Below are 19,960 nucleotides of genomic sequence, written 5' to 3' on the forward strand. Positions count from 1 at the left end.
CCCCCAAACAAATGAACAAAAGCTCCCAAACTGAGTGTCAGCAGAGCATACACCCTAAACTCCAAGCCCTGGGAAGGGAATCTGTGCAAAGCACAGGCATCCACTTGTAGTGATGGAGTAACTGTGGCACCATCATGCAGAGCAGAAGCCCTGGATCTGGGGGAGCAGATGGTGGTAGTGGGGAGGTTTCACAGGCACCAGGTATGGAAGACACGACTCCTGTCATTGTAGCAGCACCTGAATCAATAGGGGAGAGGATTGCTAAAGAGGTAGAGAAAGTTCAGACTCCCTGAGAGATTCATCATGGTTAGCCAGAGAGCACAGGTAAGAGTAAGAGGACCCAAGGAGGAGCGTAGGGAAGTGAGGGAACTGAGCGGAAACAGTTGTGTCCACTGAGCAGGAGAGCAGGTGTAGTGAGCCGTGTAGGATGCTCTTGGGTCCTGCTTGCATCCCTGCAGGAGGCCAGATTTCAAGCAGCGGCCCTAGGAAGGATGGGGAGAGGATACATGAGTGGGCAGGGGTGATAGGACAGAGCCTGGTGAGCCGGTTGTCCACCAGGAGGTGATGGGAGCAGGAGAGAGATGGTTTGGACTGGGTGGGTGAAGTGTGAAGATTTCCTGTTCCTGGCCTGGCAACTCTTAGAGCAGACTTCCTGAACAGGGAAGGGATGAGATCATGTTGACCCAGGACCCCACATAGTGCATGGCCCGGGAGGAACTATGAAAAGTGGTCTGGAACTCAATACCAGGACTGGAGGTTCAGATTGGGATGTCACCGCCCTCGAGAGAGCAAACCCAGGCTGTTGGTGGCATCACCCGAGGAGGATAAATGCATCTGAGCTAGCAGGATCAAATCCCACAATTTCCAAGTGAGCCCCTCTGGGTTTCTTTCTGCTTTTCTTGGAGCTAGGACCGGTGTGGTGACCCAGGCAGATAGAAATAACACAGCTTGTATAGACGTGGCACCTGCCCAGGCAAGAATGACCAGAGCGAAGGGAGAGAAATCACCTTCCTTCCTGACCTGAACACCTTGTCCCACTCCTGTCTAAACTCTGTGCCAGGAACTCATCTCTTCACTGCCTCTGGGAGAGAGTCCTGTTCTCTGTCACTCTCCACCAGGACCTTCTCATTTTCTCTTGCCATCTGACTTAAAATGCAGCTCCCACTGGGCTGAGAAGTAGAAATCTGAAGTGAATTCTGCTTTTCTTTTCCTTTTTTTTTTCCATGAAAGGTAGACGCTGATTTTGAGGCCCATGCCTTAACAGTCACTGCCCACAGATGCTGTGACCTTTCTATCCACTGCCCATTAGCTGGGCACAGCAAAACCAGTGCCTGGAGGTATCTCTTGAACCACCCGCCCACAAGGGGAGGTTGCTTCTCTGGGGAGGTCATCAGCTGCTCCCTGGAGGGACTCTGTGCACTCTCCGTTTCCTTCTGCAAGTTCCTTTTTCCAAGACTAAACCAGAACTACCATCGTTGGGGGGTGATTTGCTTCAGTCTTATCAAGCAAAAAGAAAAGCATTTATTTCTTTGGTCATTTCTTGTAGCTACTAGAGTTGTTTAGACAGATTCTAAAAACGTGCGTTCTTAGATTTGGAAGGAAACTAGACTTTTCTGTGGTCCTTGATGGCACCTGACATTTAAATGGAAAACCAGTGATATTTTCTTTCCATTTGCAGCAAACAGAAATCATTTAGCCATAATCCCGTAGGAAAGGAGATATAATTTGAGGCGTGGAAACAAGTTAGCCACCTAGACATAACATAAACTGGGGTGACTTATGCAATAGCAAAGTCAATTAATTGGATCATTTGAAAGTGCATTCAACTCTTACATTTGAATGATTCCTTTTATACCAAAGTTTAACTACTGAAGAGGCTTACCTTGCTACCTAAGTCTAAATATAGTCAGAAAAAAAAAAGTTACTCTTGATTATATACAGTGATTTAAATCTCCTAGCCAGGGAGGAATAAGAAATATAACATATTCAGAAGCCTCTCTGCTTTTATTCTGGGAATTAACAGTTCCTTGATATTAGCCATAAAAATCAGCCACTTCACTGATACAGTAATTGTATTGATATTCAGCTTTTTTATGATTCTTGTAACAATATAGATCTCAAAACAAGCAAACAATTACCTACCTGTATGCTCTCCTAAAGTGTTAGTGACCAAAATTCTGGAACTAACTCTATAACTCTTTGGCTTGTGTTTCAAGACAAATCTCTCAAGGATGAATATTTTTTATAAAATGTCCATGGCTATTTTCTCTCTGAAAAGTCATTTAATATACCTAGATTTTTAATTTAAAAATAACATGAATCTTAAAAAAAGTCTTAAGGTTTTTTTAATCACTGTGAGATAGACCCTTACAAAGCTGCTCATGTTTCATTCATACGGTGTTACAATACCTATCCCTCCATCAGTGTACATTTCCCAGCACCAGTGTATGCAGTTTCCCTCCCATCAATCACCTCCCAACCCAGTCCCCTCCAGCTTGCCTCTATGGCAGGCACTTTCTTCTCTCTCTCTCTCTCTCTCTCTCTCTCTCTCTCTCTCTCTCTGTGTGTGTGTGTATCTCTCTCCCTCTCTCTCTCTCTGCCTTTCTCTGCCTCTGTCTCTCTCTCTGTGTCTCTCTCTGTGTGTCTCTCTGTCTCTGTCTCTGTCTCTCTGTCTCTGTCTCTCTCTCTCTCTCCTTCTCTCTCTCCCTCCCTCCCTCCACTTTTGAGCATTGTGGTTTGCAATACAGATACTGAAAGGTAATCATGTATATCCTTTTACCTACTAAATAAATTTTAGAATTGAAAAAAAAAATTTCTCAAGGACAGATCACATGATAATGTACTGTAAGACACCCTTTCATATTGTCCACCTTTAAAAAGGCCAGCAGGGGGCTGGAGCCATAGCACAGCAGGTAGAGCATTTGCCTTGCACGTGGTGGACCCAAGTTTGATTCCCAGCATCCCACATGGTCCCCTGAGCACCGACAGGAGTAATTCCTGAGTGCAAATCCAGGAGGAACCCCTGTGCATCACTGGGTGTGACCCAAAAAGAAAAAAAATGCCTGTGTTTGACGATTTCCCCTATTTCAGGGCCAAAACTGTATTCCCCACATTCTGCACCCTTTCACCTCAGCAGAAAGCTACTCCCTGAGTTGAAAGGTGGAGGTGGGAAAGGGTGGTCTTTCACTTTTCTAGGGATCTAGGAGATAGTTTGGAGTAGAGTGCACACTTTGTATGTATGAGACCCTGGGTTCAATACCCAGCACCAGAAGCAAAAGAAAGAAGGCCTCTCTGTCCCTTGTGTCCCAGCCCATCCTGCCTTCCCCAAACTCCTGCACTATCAGTCAAGTCTTCTCCTTCTTGGTAGGTCTCACTTCTCTCTACCCCCACCATCTCTAAACATAGTCAACCTTTTTCCACTGAAAATTATCAAGCTCAGCTCCTTCTCCTTTCAAGTTCTTCCCTTCAAAACCAGGTTTCTATCCTAAGGGTGCAAAACAGCACAGTAGAAATGACATCTGCACCTATATGTTCATTGCAGCATTGTTCATAATAGCGAGAATCTGGAAACAACCCGAATGCCTGAGAACAGAGGACTGGTTAAAGAAACTTTGGTACACCTACACAATGGAATACTATGCAGCTATTAGGAAAGATGAAGCCATGAAATTTTTTTAGAAGTTGATGGTCATGGAGAGTATCATACTAAGTGAAATGAGTCAGAAAGAGGGGGATAGGCATAAAATGACTGCAATCATTTGTGGAATATAAAATAACATAATATGAGACCAACACTCAGGGACAGTAGAGACAAGGCCAGTAATATTGCTCCATAGTTGGTAGCCTGCCTTATGAGCTGGGAAAGAAAGCAGCTGGGATAGAGAAGGGAATCACTAAGTCAATAATGGTTGGAGAGATTGCTTGGGATGGAAGATGAAAGTAGATAAAGGACCAAATGTGATAGCCTCTAAGTATCTATATTACAAACCATAATGCCCAAAAATAGAGAGAAAGTATGGGGAAAATTGTCTGTCATAGAGGAGGGGAAAGGTTGGAATTGGGTAGTGGGGGGAGATACTGGGGACATTGGTGGTAGAAAAATGTGCACTGGTAGAGGGATGGTTGTTTGATCATTGTATGATTGAAACTCAAACATAAAAGCTTTGTAACTGCATCTCATGGTGATTCAGTTTTTTAAAAAAAATATTTAAAAAAAGATTTCATGCAAGAGTGTGCTGGGCTTGTTGTATCTGTTTCTTGTCTCTTGTCAGCCTCTGCCAGCCTGGCCTTAGTCTCAAACCTCTTGTGAGAAGAGTTCTTAGTAAGGTGACTAGTCACCCACCTGGGCCTGATTCTGTGGAATTTTCCCAACTGCATCTCACTTGCACTGCACTCAGCATGCTAACTCACACCCCTTATCTGCTTTGCTTCTCTGATGAGACATCCGACTTTTATCCTGCTTCCATGGCTTTCCCCTCCTCCAAACCTGGAGAGCTTGTCCTCTGAATATTAAATATTGGGATTGGACGCCCTCTTGCCTTCTCCCTATAGGCTCTCTCCAGACTCCTGGCTTCAGACATTGTCCGTGTTACTTATATGAATTCCCATCACTGGTCTAGATTTGGCTGTATGAATTTATAAACCTAGTTGCCTCTTTGACATATCTGAGTAGCAAAAGCATTCGGACTCATGAGATCCAAATTCCACTCTAGATTCTTGGGGTGCACCCAGTTGTATGAGTTAGGAAAGCTGCAAGAGATTTTCTTACTTCCCTCTCCTAGAGAGAGATGTGTCTATACATACTTCAGCTGTACAATCTGTCAGCAAGGCTAAGGACTTAGATATTTCTCATCATAACCCCATGCTTCCACTACAGCTAGCTGTGAATGTCCTTCTAAGCCAGTATTTCTCAACCTTATTCCAACCAGGACCCCCTACCAACCATGTTTCCTTCCTGTAACCCCTTACGAGAGTACCCTCTAGTCTTGTGCTCTGCGCCCTCCTCCCCAATTATGAAGTTTTCACTGTGTTCCCCTTGGAGTACCCTGGAGTCTATAAGGGGTCAGTCACATGGCCCTCTGTTGAGAAATGTTCTAAACATTTTATTCAAACTGTTTCTGTCCCCCCATTAGTTCTCAGCAAAACAGTACACAATATGTCCTATAAATGTTCATTCCCTCTTCTCTTCTTCTACCCTAATATTTTAGTTCTTCATAGCTTCACATGACTCAGTGAAAATGGGTATCATGATCATAGGATGACCTTGGGTCTGGGCTCCATCTTCCTCCCTTCACTTCCTCCCCACATCGAGGTGGCTCACTCGATCATTCACATCTGGGCACATGTGCCTTCCTCTGAGAAACTTTTGAGTGCTTCTTCATTCTTCCATCACAGGATTACAGCCCTCTCACCTCCCCTTATGACAGTCTGTGGTACAAGATTTCTGTGACTGCCTCTCAGTCTTTATTTTCCAGAAGGGGCAGACCCTTGATCTGGTTTGGCTCGTTGCTGTGCCCCGGGGCCTAAGAGAGCCTGGGGCACAGCTAGTACCCAATTTGAGTGGAAGAATGGCCTTACTCTGAAATGTCCTAAGCATAGAACACCCCCACCCCTGTTTTCAAGGATAAAACAGAACAGAAGTGATAGCCTAATTCCTGAGGATATGAGAGGGAAGAATCCAATAGTAGAAAGAAGAAAGAGTCCTGAAGAAAATTTCCTCCTTCAAGGTTGCCTGGCACCTCCATCTGATTTTAGCCAGCCCTCTGGATGGCCAAGCTGAGATGCCACATGAATCGGGAATGACAAAACAGAACTGGGGCTAGAGCAGTAGCACAGCGGGTAGGGCATTTGCCTTGCACACGACCAACCTGGGTTCGATTCCCAGCATCCCATATGGTCCCCCAAGTACCCCCAGGAGTAGCTCCTGAGTGCAGAGTCAGGAGCAACCCCTGTGCATCGCTGGGTGTGGCCCAAAAAAAAGCAAAAAAAGAAAGGAAGGAAGAAGGAAGGAAGGAAAGGAAAGGAAAGGAAAGGAAGGAAGGAAGGAAGGAAGGAAGGAAGGAAGAAAGAAAGAAAGAAAGAAAGAAAGAAAGAAAGAAAGAAAGAGAAAGAAAGAAAGAAAGAAAGAGAGAAAAGAAAAGAAAAGAAAAGATGCTTAAAAAACAAAAAAAGAAGAACACTTAGAACTCACTCTCGGATTTTGCCCACAGAACTGAGGCCACCAGGGCAGGAGAGCAGAGGGGGCAAGGAGGGTGGAGGGCTCTGTTTGTCTCTCTAAGACAATTGTCCCTTTGAGGATGTTTTATTAGAGCCTGGCCCTTGAACGTCATTGGCTGGTGTTCATCACTACTGCACACTCCTTGGCTAGGCATTTTCTCACAGCTACTGGGCTCTGTTCTCAAGGGGGACCCTCCATTGCACTCCCAGAGCCCTCAGACCCCAGGTCCAGAGGAGCCAGGATGATTGGAGAGGAAGAAAGATATGTCACTGAGTTATCAGAGTGGGAACTGGTGACTGGAACTCTGCACCCTGCTAAGGGCAGTCGGTGGAGATGGTGAATCCTGTGCATATGTCCAGCAGAACTTCCGGACTCAGCCCCACACACCTGAGCTCAGTGTGCACCTCTGACACTGAGGGACCACCATGGGGTCCACAGGTTCTTCTTCTGGCCCTATCCACTGAGATGCCCATGTCCTAATCCCCAATCTACTGAAATGTGATCTTGGATGACAGAAGGGACTTGGCGACTGTGATGCAGTTTTATCTCTTGTGAGATGATCCTGGGTGACCTGGGTGCTGATGTCATCACAGGAGGTCTCATAGGTAGGGAAGGGTATGTGTGTGTGTGTGTGTGTGTGTGTGTGTGTGTGTGTGTGGTGGGGGGAGGTAAGATGCTCAGGAGACTGCTAAAAGCAAGGAGACTGAAGGCTCCCCTTTCTCCGGGAGACACTCAGCTTCTAGCAACACCTTGACTTTGATCCTGAAGAATGTTTCGGATTCTTGCCCTTCAAAATTAGTGAGATTGGGGCTGGAGCAATAGTACAGCGTGTAGAGCATTTGCCTTGCACATGGCCTACTCGGGTTCAATTCCCAGCATCCCATATGCATCCCCCTCCCCGAGCACTACCTGGAGTAATTCCTCAGTGCAGAGTCAGGAGTAACCCCTGAGCATTGCCAAGTGTGACCCAAAAAGAAAAAAAAATAGATAATATGTTTCTAGTGCTTTAAGTCACTGACTGCAATAGTGGGAAAACAGAAGGCTGATTAAGAGCTGCAGGCCAGGGCCAGAGAGACAGAACAGGGGTTAAGGCAATGGCCTTGCATGCAGCCAACCCAGGTTCAATCCTCAGCATCTCACATAGTCCCCTTAACCCAGCCAGAAGTGATCCCTGAGCGCAGAGCCAGGAGTAAGCCCTGAGCACCACCAAGTACAATTCCCTGCAAAACAGAGTTAGACATCCTACCTGGAGACGGGGCACCTTGCCTCTGTCATTTTCTTGTTGGGGCTGAACAGGGTATGAGTCTCTCTCCTGGGGCTGCTGTGACAACGAATTTGGATTAGCATGTCTTGAGATCCTTGATCCATGCATGAACACTCTAGACCCCAAATCTTAGCTTTTGAAATAACCCTTTCCTGTTTATTCTATTTGAGGGTCATCCCCAGCAGTGCTCAGGGTTTACTTCTGGTCACCCCCAACAGTGCTCAGGATCACTGCTGGTGGACTCAGGACCATCAGTGATGTTGGGGAGCAGTAATTTCCGCAACGTACCAGACATGTTGCGCATCAGGTTCGGGCAGACGCAGGGCGAAGGATGACAGGTGCATGGAGAAACCACTCTAGGAGACAGCTGATGGCCTCTCACTTTATTGCAGAATGCACATATTTTATAGGGGGTCTTGACTTAAGAGGATGGTCCAATCGCATAAATTTTAGCATTACTGACCTATCACCTTTTAGGGCTAGTTAGGAATGACTCTGGAGGGGAGGAGAGGTGAGACTCAAGGTCTGGTTCTGCTCTAGGGAACACAGGAAGTTGCGTGCAACATATGTGGTTGTTCCTTGCATATGGTGTAGAAGCATTATCCTCCTATTTTCCAGAAGGGATGCCTGGTGCTTGTAAAATGCCCCCAGATACTCCCTACTAGGTCATTATGCAGGAACAGGTCTATCTGCTCTGCAAGGACAGATCTTATCTGCCCTGCCGCCTGTTGCCATGCTCCCCAGTGGCACTGAGGATCAAATCCAGGTCAGCCGCGTGCAAGGTTAACACCCTACTGTACTATCACTCCAGCCACGTTAAATGACTCTACTTGACTGGCAGAGAAAAGAATATGGGCCCTAAGGGGTGCAGCACCCTATGCCAGGAAAGGCAGCTTGGAGCAGAGCCAAGACAAGGACCCAGATCCCCGAACTGCAGTGCTGTTCTATGCTGGGCCAGCACGACACCTTCCAAATTTTAAAAGTCATAGCAACTCATTACAGCACATGTCCCCCTTGGCTCCGCTGCATTTCCTAGTTCTGAGAAATGTCGCAGAAAGGGCCTCTCTTGAAATCTTGTGTTTGGTGAGATGGCTGACTAGTTAATCACAGTGTTTTCTCTGGCTCACTCCTTTCTTCCTCCCCATCAAACATGACCCGTAGGACAAATGCAAACAAAGACCAGTGCAGAACCAGGCACTGGGTCTGTGATGAGATCCTGGGCTGCTCATCATGAACTAACTAGCAGTCACTGTGCAGATATTTCTGGACATGAGACCCCAAAGATGCTTCAATTCCCCAGGAAGCTGGAGGATTTGTTCAAGACATACAATGTCCCCCTAAAACCTAGATTCATTTTAAACCTGGCTTTTGCAAAATGGTCCTTTAAAGATAAGACTGTCTACCTGTAAAATACGCACATATTAAGAGTATTAAGTGGAGGCCACGCCTCTGAGATGCTCCTCAGGGGAGTCCTGCCTTCCAGAGCTGAAGCATCACCTTCAAGCACTGTCAAGGATGGCACATCCAAGGCCACTTCAGGGCTCATGTCCTCAATGTCCACATTTCATACCTCCAAGTCAGGACTTTCTCAATGCTAGGCCACCTTTCTCAAAGATTCTAATGTCTAAAGGGATGCTTTCAGGAGAAAATGAGTTATAACGTGAATGTGTTCTAGGACACTGCAAGACAATTTCCAGTCCACGATAGATTTCTTGTCTTGTGTCTTCCTTGGAGCCAGTTCCTGTAGAAGCATAAGGTGAAAGTCAGGGGTGACAGAGCCCATTGTTTTCTGGCCCAGGGCACTGAAGCACTGTCTGTAGCACTGTCCTCCCGTTGTTCATCGATTTGTTCGAGCGGGCACAGTAATGTCTCCATTGATACTGGTTGTTACTGGTTTTGACATATCGAATATGCCACAGGGAGCTTGCCAGGCTCTGCCATGTGGGTGGGGTACTCTGGGTAGCTTGTCAGGCTCTCCAAGAGGGTTAGAGGAATCAAATCCGGGTCAGCCACGTGCAAGGCAAATGCCCTACCTGCTGTGCAATCCCTCCAGCCTGGCCCAAGGCAATAAAGAAAAATCCAAACGACACGCTTGACTTAAGCACACTTTCCCACTGTAGCTTCTTGACCTCTCTGTTTCCGCTGGAGGATCTCTTTTCAGTCTGTTCTCGGGTTTCTCTTCAGAGTCTGTTCTGTAATCTGCCTTGAACGTTCATGATGTAAACATCTGGCCAGCCGCAGACACTGGGGAGGAACTCAACTTTTGCCGGGAGGGAACCCCTTTCTTACTTGGGGATCCTCGTGGAGGACTTTGATGCCTCAAATGCCTTCCCCAATGTTTATCTCACCTACCTCCTCCCAACTGAAGTCAAATGTGGAATCCTCGCAGGCTCGTTAAATACCTTCTAAGAGCCTCCAAGGCCTCCGAAAACTTGGACCGTGTGTGTGTGTGTGTGTGTGTGTGTGTGTGTGTGTGTGTGTGTTTCTCCTGGGGGCCTTCCCATCCTTGGGCTACTGGCTATTGCTCAGTGGTGTGTGCCTTTTCCACCCCACCCCCCTGCTCCCTCCCAGAGTGCTCATACCCTTGCTATGATGTTTCACAGGTTATGGCTAAATTACGAGCCCCGCAAACAGACATGTCACTTGTGCTCATTTGTCATTCCTCGTCTAATCAGGCCCTGGTGCTGAGGGGTGGGGACAAGAAGAAGAGCAGCTATTGTTTCCTGCCAGACAAGACATGTTCTCTCTAGTCTCCCTGGGGCCCGGGGCCCTGTATGTGCAGATGGGGACGCACAAGCCCAGCGAGAGACAACCTCTAGCCTTGGGGTTGGAGAGAAAGACAGAGGCCACGATCCCGAAGCGAAGGGGCCTCTAGGGAAGAAAGGGACTTCTGTGAAGAGAAGAGGCCCGTCTGTGTTTCGGTCCACTTGCCTGCAGGCCTCGGGCGCGGGGCTAGGGAGGGGCCGTCACTAGGGAGGCTCATGCAGGGTCAGCGTGGCGGGCCGTGACGCAGGGTGCCCTTCCTGGGGTGCAGATTGAGGAAGTGAAGAGGCGGTGGTGGGGAGAACCAGTCCGGCGGAGCCCAGGATGGAACGAGAGCTCCAGTCCCCGACTCTGCCTCCCATCTCGGCCAGGGCTGTGGAGATTAATGACCCCCAGAGGGTATGATATGGTCCAAAAACTCTTCCTGGATTTTTTCCGCAGGCGCCTGAGCCAGAGGCCGACTGCAGAGGAATTGGAGCAGAGGAACATTTTGAAACGTAAGTGACTGAGCCTGTTGGCCATCGCTGATGTTTTGTGGTGGTTGGGGTCATTACTTATAGGGGAGTCACCAGTTATTTTCCCAGGACCTTGGGGGGCTGGGGGGGGTGGAGCAACTAAGTGACTGACCGTCTCTCTATAAGGGTTGAGGCTAGAACATTCAAGACCTCCCCCCGGCCCCATAGACCAGGCAGGTGACCACCAGCTTTGGATCCCTGCAAACTCAGCCTGCAAGAAGCACAAGGATTCCCCAGAGAAAACGTCCAAAGTTGAGAAGCGTTTCAGGTCATTTTCAAGCCAAACAAGGCTGAAAAACGGTCACTGTGGACTGTCAAGGGAAAAGGCCACTTGAGAGGGCTGGACCAACTTGAGACGGTCAGCCTGACCGTCTGGAGCAGCTGCCTGGTGCTGATAAGCCCAACCCCCAAACTCGTGCAACAAAGAGTCCCCACTGAGTTTTCTGGGGAGGGCACTTCACAGCACCCCTGCACGGAGCTGTGGTGGACCACACGAGGCTCCGCTGGAAGGAAGAGACACCAAGCCGTGGCTGTGGGTGGGGACAGAGCACAGAGTCGTTCGGGGCAGCTGTGGATTCCCTCCCAACTCTAGTGTGCACAACTCTCGCTACTACTGCTGGTTAGACAGACGGCCCAAAGCAGCCAAGCGTCTTCTAGACACCTGTTTGGGGGAGGGGCTAAGAAACAGCTCGGATGTGCCCAGTCATTCCCGCCACCCACCAGCACTCACCTTATTATGGTCCACAATTCTTCTTCCTCCTCTTCCCCATAGCCCCCCTCTCATCTCTCTCCAGAAAAAGGGAAATGCGTGTTTGGCAGTTTCCTAGAAATGCTGCTCTGTGTGCAGATACGCATGAGCACGTACACATATACGCACGTGCACACACACACAGACACACGCACACGCGCACACACACACACACACACGTGCACACACGCGCGCGCACGCACTCACGTACCGCCCATGAGTTGCAGCTACCAGCATCACGTGCCCTGTGAAACCCAGAGGTATTTCCACCTGCCTGGAATGGAAATGGGCTTGATTTGGCTTTTCTGCCCCTGCTGGCTGTGTTCTGTGACTCAGGCAGCGTGGACGGTTATGGGGCTGCTGAGGCTGGGCTGGAGACCCATAGCCCAGGATGGAGATGGGGGCTCCTCCCCACTGTTGGTCTGTTATTGGCCTGGATCAGCTTCCCTGCCCCCCCCCTCCCCTTCCCCTCCAGGCCCACCACCTCTTCCTCAGCCTCTTCCTTACTCTTGAGGGCACCTCCCAAATCTCCTGGGTTTGGGGATTTTGTGTATACTTTTTCCAGCCAAGGGTGTCCGAAAACGTTTGCCATGTTTAATAATAGAACGTTCTTTGTTGGTTTTTGGTTTTTGTTTTTTGGGTCACACCCAGTGATGCACATGGGTTACTCCGGCTCTGCACTCAAGAACTACTCCTGTTTGGGTTGGAGCGATAGCACAGCGGGTGGGGCGTTTGCCTTGCACACGGCCAACCCAGGTTCGATTCCCAGCATCCCATATGGCCCCCCAAGCACCGCCAGCCCAGGTTCGATTCCCAGCATCCCATATGGTCCCCCAAGCACCGCCAGGAGTAATTCCTGAGTGCATGATCCAGGAGTAACCCCTGTGCATTGCTGGTGTTACCCAAAAATTTAAAAAAAAAAAAAGAACTACTCCTGGTGGTGCTCAGGGGACCATACGGGATGCTGGGAATAGAATCTGGGTTGGCTGTGTCCAAGGCAAACACCCTACCCACTGTGCTATCATTCCAGGCCCTGGAACTTTCTTTGGATGATTTCCAAATGTCGCCCCAGTCAGATCCCTAAGGACAGTAAACTTGCCTTTGTTGGAGGGCTGGAAAGAAAATCACTTCCCTAATGTCATAACTGCTCCAGTTATGACTGTTCCCTAATGTCATCCCTGCACACACCTTGCGTTTTTCTACTGGGCTCTGTGGGCAATGAAGAGGCCACGCTATGGATCCTCTCTCCCCACTGGGAGCAGCAAGGCCAAGCTCAGTGCCCTCTGCTAAGGTGAGGGTTTGGGACAGAAGTGCCTCATTCACTACTCTCTGCGTCCTTCCTTCTCCCACTCCTGCTTGTCCAGGTCACAGGAAAATCAGTTCAACCTTCTTTTTTTTTTTTATAAAGATATTGTTTTATTGAATCGCTGTAAAATAGACCCCAAAAAAGCTGTTCATGATTAGGTTTCAGTCGTATACTGTTCCAACACCCATCCCTCCACCAGTGTACATTTCCCAGCACCAGTGTCCCCAATGTTCCCAGTCTCCCTCCCATCACATCCCCTCCCACCCCCCACTCTGCCTCTATGGCAGGCACTTTTTTTTAATTTCAAATCAACTTTTTATTTTTTTTAATTTTATTTTATTTTTTAATGAATCACTGTGAGGTAGTTACAGATTTGCAAACTTTCATGCTTACGTTTCAGTCATACAATGTTCAAGTACCCATCAGTGCCCATTCTCCACCACTAATGATCCCAGTATCCCTCCCACCACCCCCACCCCACCTCTGTGACAAGCCATTCCCTTCTGCACTCTCTCACTCCTTTTAGGTGTTGTGGTTTTCAGTAGAGAATTGAGTGGGGCAGGCACTTTTCTTCCTCTCTGCCTCTCTGCCTCTCTTCCTGTCTATCTCTGTCTTTGTCTGTCTGTGTCTCTATGTCTCTCTCTCTCTCTCTCTCTCTCTCTCTCTCTCTCTCTCTCTCTCTCTCTCTTTCCTTGTGGTTTGCAATACAGATACTAAAAGGTCAAGCATATCCCTTTACTGGCTTTTCAATACTCAGTTCTTATCCACCAGCTGGATCATTATTGCATCCCACAATGCTACTGGGACCACGAAGAGAGCTGCTTACATCTCGCAAACAGTGGGGCTTCAATTCCGCTTCAATTCGGGGACGAAAGCAGCAAACTGTGCCCTGCCAGAGCTTCCCCTGGGCCATCCCATTTCCTGACCCATGGCTAGGGCTGCAGATCAGGGAACTACTGCTTGACCAGACCCAATCAAATCAATCCCTTTGCAGAAATGAATTTCCCTGCCTGTTTCCCTTTATTCTCTGTCTTGGTTCTCCTATCCCTGTGTTCCTGTTCTCATTTTCATCACTTTGGATGTTGAAATTCAAATTGCCTTATGGTCAAAAAAAAATGCCTTCCAACAACTTGTTCTAGAATGCACCCTGTGGCTGCACTTGGGAGCTCTCTCTCTCTCTCTCTCTCTCTCTCTCTCTCTCTCTCTCTCTCTCTCTCCTCCCCCTCTGTGTGTGTATCTTTCTGTCTGTCTCTGTCTCTCTCTGTCTCTGTCTCTCTGTCTCTGTCTCTGTCTCTCTCTCTCTCTCTCTCTCTCTCTCTCTCTCTCTCTCTCTCTCTCTCTCTGTGTGTGCTGGAGAGAGCCACCGCAGTAATAGGAGTGGGGCTGAGAGGCGTCTGGGTCTTCCTCCAGTGCTGTGTGCTGTGGGCATCTCTCCTTTATTCAACCAACAACCAGTGCAACCCCCACCCAGCTCACAATGGCGCCCTCTGATGGTGGTGACTGGCAGTGACCTCGTGGACCAGACCCGGCCTCTTTCTCAGTTGCCTCATCTTATCACCCCCTGCCTGAGAATTAATGAGCCTGCCTTTGTAAATGGCTTTGAACTAAAGGTATACAGATTCCACAGGAGGTAGCTTATGCAAGCCCCACTCCTAGGAAGAGTCCTAGGAAGCTGCCCAAGGAGCCGCGGCAGCTGGGGCGGTCAGAGAAGCGATGGATGGCTCTGGCCAGGCCCCACCTAGAACCTGCGGCCTGTCACCCGTGAGGAGGAAGAGGAGGCGGAGGGGGAGGGAGCCCAACACCACCAGACAGCAGGAGACGCAGCAAGTCTAGCAAGGGAAGGGAAGAAAGAGCAGGACCATTATGTCTGACTCATTAGCAATGTCCTGTGTGAGCAGACCCTTCTCTCCGCTGGGATTCCACTTTCTTGTTTACTGAAAGTAGCAAAGGAGGACTCCCTCTTGCCTCTTGGCTGGCCGGCCGTGGGACAACCCTGATCATCGCCAGGGCTTTGGAGCTGCCTCTGGAGACTGGGAGAGGGGAGGGGGTGAAGGGGAGGAAGGGACTATCCTCCTGATGGAATCTCTTCTCTCCAATTCCTCCCTCCCGCCAACACAGCTCTCTGGGGTCTCCCTCTGGGGGGAAGGGGCTGGCTGGCTGCCTTCCAGTTGATCTCCCATCCATCCATCCATCCATCCATCCATCCATCCATCCATCATGTGCTTTAGGTCAGAGGTTTGAATCCTAAGAATAGTATTTTGTAAGGAACTCTGGCTGCCAGCCTGTGGTCTGAAGGAAGGCACTGGCTATCTTGGTTGTAGTTCGGAAGTGAGGGCTAGAGGTGGGGATGGGGGGCAGGTTGCAGTGGGGACCTCTGGTGACCCGAGTCCCCTGCAGGATGTGGTCTTTTCTTGTGTTGCTTGCTGCACAAGATCCTACATTGGGCTCTGGCTGTTCCCGGATTTCCCTAGGGGGCATTACTGCCTGGAGTGTGGCACTGGCTGGGAAGGGCAGGATTTGCCCCTCCTCTGTGCCTGGGGGTGTTGTTCCTTTGGAAGCTCTGTCAGTGCGTGCATGGGAGCGCTGATGCGAGGCGCTGAGGTAGGGATGCCGTCTCACAGCAACGGGTTCTGAGTGACCACACAAGCTCTGGCCTCAGGGTCGCTTGGCATGGTCAGCTACAGCGGAGCCCCTTTACAGAAGGCCATTCTCCTAGTTTAGGGGGCTTCTAGGGTGGGGGCAGTGGAGCAGCAGGTAAGGGGGAGGGAAACACAGGTTTCTGTTTGGTTCTCAAAAGGCTTCAAAGTCCCCTTGGTCACATGCCCCGAGGCCCAGAGGAAAGTGAGCTAGCCCAGGTCATTCCTCTAAGACTAGAGGACCAAGGAGCGCCCCTCGCAGTTCTCTGCCTCCCAATTCTCTGCTCCCTTCCCCAGAACCTCTTACATACAGCACCTTCCGATGAGTAAGTCAGGCCAGCCATCAGGCTGAGGACGTTTCTCCCGAGACACTCCTTAGAAAGTCTCAATGCAGGCGTTTGTGCCCCACACCCTGGCCTCGCACCTGCTCTGGGGACTTCTGGGAAGATTCAAAGAGTTCCTGGAAGCGGGGTTTGCAAAAGGTGAGCATTGAGGACAGACGGACGTCCTGCTGGTGCCGCCCACCTTGCCTCCCTTTCCCTCCCTTCCCCCTGCAGCTGGGGCCTGCACACCACCCTCTCCTCCCTACCTACCCCCCCATGGGTTTTGCCTTCTTTTCCACCCCACACCAGGTCCACATCACAATGAGCCCCGTTTCAGTCACTGTGAGGCCCCAAGCTTGTCACTGCTCCCCAAATGCCATGATCACAGTGACCCTTTCTTGAAGTTACCTTAAGGCTTTGCCTGACAGCCAACACTTCCCTACCCAGATTGGCTGCCTAGAGACTAGAAACCCCCGTGTCTGAAGGAAAACAGTCCAGGTCAGCCTGCCAGGCCAGTCTGCAGCCAGTCACGCAGGCAGTTGGGGACGTGTCTCTGCGGGCAGAAGGGAGACCCGGTTAGAAGCTGGGCATTTTCTCTCTGCCCCTTGCCATACCGTGAGGGGCCGGGGACCCATGGCTGTGGAGGTCCACAGGATGCGCTTGTGCGTGACACTGACCAAACCCAAAGCATCTTCAATGTTTCTTTCAGCTCGGAATGAACAAGAGGAACAAGAGGAGAAAAGAGAGATCAAGAGAAGGCTAACTCGAAAGGTAAGCAACACGCAGAGGGGCGAGAAGCCCAGCCCAGTGCGGCGCTTTGGCTCAGCCTCAGGGGCTGCCCACTGGTTGGCAGGGATGTGACAGGGCCCAGCGTCTAGGGGTGAGAGTGAGCAGCTCTGTGCCATCTGTCCTGGGGACAATGGTCAGCTGGGCCTTATGACCCTCCGTCCTTTGGTTTGATTTGGTCTTTCCTCCTGCCCTCCCAAGCAACTATGTCAGGTGACTTAGATTTGGAAATGCAGTGAATATCTTGATTTCTTTTGTTTGGTTGGTTTGGTTTGATTTTGGATTTGGGGTTTGGGGGTCACACCTGGTGGAGCTCAGAGCTTACTCCTGGCTCTGTGCTCAGGGATCAGTTCTAGTGGGGGCTAGTTGGTGCTGGGATCAGGTTGGACCATCACTCTGGCCTGGATGTCTTGTTTTTATTTGTTTTTGTTTTCCGCTTTTTGGGTCACACCCGGCGATGCACAGAGGTTACTTCTGGCTCATGCACTCAGGAATTACTCCTGACAGTGCTCGGGGCGACCAAATGGGATGCTGGGAATCGAACCCAGGTCGGCCACGTGCAAGGCAAACACCCTACCCGCTATGATATCGTCCCAGCCTCTGTCTTGTTTTTTAAAAGTTCATTGCAACCCCATCAGGCAAGTGGGAATTCATGAGTAAAATCAGTGAGTAGTTCAGATATCGTGAAATTATTTCTTCTGACCTTGCACAAGGAGAACTTTGGATTACTATTCCTGGCCTATGAGTAAAAAGTATTTGACTTTATCATGCTAAATCTAGTTTGAATTACTGAATTAGAAAAATGCCAAAAGTGTTAATAAACTCAACAAAGGTATTTGTAAAGCTTTTTTTTTTCTGGTTGGGTATTTTGTGTGTGTGTGTGGAGGTAGGGTGGGGCAGGCACACCTGGCAATGCTCAGGGATTATGCCTGGCTCTGCACTCATGAATTACTACTAGTAGTTCTCAGGGGACTGTATGGGATGTCGGGGATTGAACCCGGCTTGGCCCTATACAAGGGAAGCATCCTATCCAATATACTATGGCTCCAACTCCTCTGTGTTTCACCCCAACAGAGATGATTCAGCAGTAGAATATCTTGAGAAAGACATAATTCTGAGTGGCCTTTTTCATGTTAAACTTTCTTGAGTCTATTCTTAGATGATGTTGATCGGGCTTAATCGATGACAGATACTGTACTATACTTCTAACTCTGGCATTTGTAATCAGTCTTCGATAGTGACTGCCTTGAAAAGTCTTCAAATCTTAGAGACATTTCAGAGATCCAGTAAAACGAATTTCTCAGGGTTCATTCCTGAATTTCTCTCCCTAGAAATATTAAGCAAAGAGAGAAATTCAGAGATCCTAAAATATTCCAATTCTTTAGGCAATGATCTGGAATTCTCAACACTCTCTCCCTTAGAATGCCCTAGACTTCTCATGGCAAATGCCCAATGACACTCCCAATTAAAAAGAGAAGATGCAAAGTGTCTCAAAGGCCAATTGCCATGCTGGCATTCTTCTAGCAGACTAAAACCAGGAATAGTTAGCCCTCTTCTTCCAGTTACCCTGTACCCAGGAAGGGGCCTAGGATGAGGACTGACCCATCCCTGAGAAGGGAGCGTGGACTCTATGTGAGGATCACCTCACAGTGATACCCCTCACTTCTAAGCAAGAAAGTTCTAGACATTCAGAAACAGTTGGGGCGAGGGTAGGGTCTCCCCAACAAAGCTCAGCATCCCCAGGGCCCTCCCAGCAAGACTCAGCCAACCTGACTAATGATTCAGTACATGGACCAGAGATGCAGGCTTCTCCGGCTATGTCAGGGGTTGAGAATACCAAGGATACCTGAGGGTCTGGCATATCGAATACTCTCTCCAATGGAGACGTTACTGGGCCCGCTCGAGCAAATCGACGATCAACGGGAGGGCCTTTACCTTTACCTTTACCTTACCTGAGGGTCATATCTCTGGTGGTACTTGGGGACCATGTGATGCTGAGAATCTAACTGGGCTCAGCCACATACAACACTTTAATTTTCTGCCCCATTCAGCAATAATTTTATCAGATTTATTGGAGTTGCTGGCCAGGACCCAAATTGTCTCCAAAAATGTATAGGATCTTGCTAAAAACTAGTCATCGGAAAATATTTAGGCATATATTGAATGTGTGAATCTCTGGAAGGAGTGTAGGATTTTGCAGAGAAAGCCTAGCTAAGTGTATAATTTGGCAGAAGGGGTTGAAGGAGGAGGATTCTTCATCCCGATCCATTTAGCCTAGGACTGGAGACAGATTCCCCTAGAGAGCCCCTAAAGGTTTGAAGTTTCCCAAATAAGAAAAAAGCTGCCCCCTCATCCTGGTTACTTCTGCTTCCTTTCCCCAGGAAAGCTACCTTGTTGTTTTATCATTTATCCTCCCCTGGCACTGACTTGGAAATTAAAAATAATGAGCTTGGGGAGAAGAGATAGTAAACAGAGAGAGCGCTTGCCTTGTGTGCATGACTGACCCTGGTTCAATCCCCAGAACCACCTATGATCCCCTGAGCACTGCCAAGAGCAATGGTCCCTGAGCACAGAGCCAGGAAAAAGCCCGGGAATAACCAACCCAAATGATTTTTAAAAATAATGAGCTGGAGTGAAGAGATAGCTGTGGGCAGGGAAGAGACTAGAAGGCGTTTCCGTGCCTGTGTTTGGAGAGGGAGGCCCAGGCAGATGAGGGCGACTTCTTTTCCCTGAGAGACTTGCTCACACTGAGACTGGCCACCAGGATGTGGCTGCTTTTCACTTGCCCTAAGCCCAAGGATTGTCTCAAGGCAGCTCAACTTAATTTTAACATTTTAGTGAAAGAAAATAGAGCACAATCCACACGCTAGTTTCAGCTGGCCACTTCCTCCAGCCAGTCTGCTCAGTGACGAACCTAAACTAAGTGCTTACTCAGTCCCTTCCCCCAAGTGCTTGGGAGCTAGGTGGATGGGGAGAAATGAGGAAGGAATGAAAGAAGCAAAATATAAATAAATAAATAAATAAAAGGAAGAAAAGGAAGGAGAAGAGGAAATGTGCTTGGGTCAAACCATAGGAATCATGGGGTTTGGTCTCTGATCATTTACTCTTGTTGTATTACAAATGAAAAAAGAATCAGGATGGTAAGTCTATATATTTACCCATTAACTTATTTTTAATGTTAGGCAATGTGGCTGATAATGTCATAAAAAGGGTGTTGTGCATCAAACATTCCAGCACCAAACCAGAGTGTCTGCCATGGTCCCAGTGACCACCTTTCCGCCCCACCCCCACGGTGGTGGCTTCCTGCTAAAGATCAGCAATTGCTTTCCGTTGCCGCTGTGCATTTGTTATGCCCCTAGTGTGTTTATGAATATCTTACGCATGAGGGAGAGCACTCTGTCT

The 19,960-nt window shown here is 48.9% G+C and overlaps 1 protein-coding gene across 7 annotated transcripts in view; it reads left to right on the forward strand.

Moving 5' to 3' along the window:
* Positions 1-19,960, forward strand: part of PHACTR1 (phosphatase and actin regulator 1) — a 565,331-nt gene that overhangs the window by 538,048 nt on the left and 7,323 nt on the right. For all 7 annotated transcript variants that reach the window (XM_056132319.1, XM_056132324.1, XM_056132320.1 and 4 more), the window contains 2 exons: positions 10,686-10,741; positions 16,482-16,543. In XM_056132319.1, coding sequence (XP_055988294.1) covers positions 10,686-10,741; positions 16,482-16,543 — 118 coding nt within the window. The remainder of the gene's footprint in view (positions 1-10,685; positions 10,742-16,481; positions 16,544-19,960) is intronic.

The sequence above is a fragment of the Sorex fumeus genome, unplaced genomic scaffold (assembly GCF_029834395.1).
Source record: "Sorex fumeus unplaced genomic scaffold, SorFum_2.1 ptg000094l, whole genome shotgun sequence".
In the NCBI taxonomy this organism is placed as follows: domain Eukaryota; kingdom Metazoa; phylum Chordata; class Mammalia; order Eulipotyphla; family Soricidae; genus Sorex; species Sorex fumeus.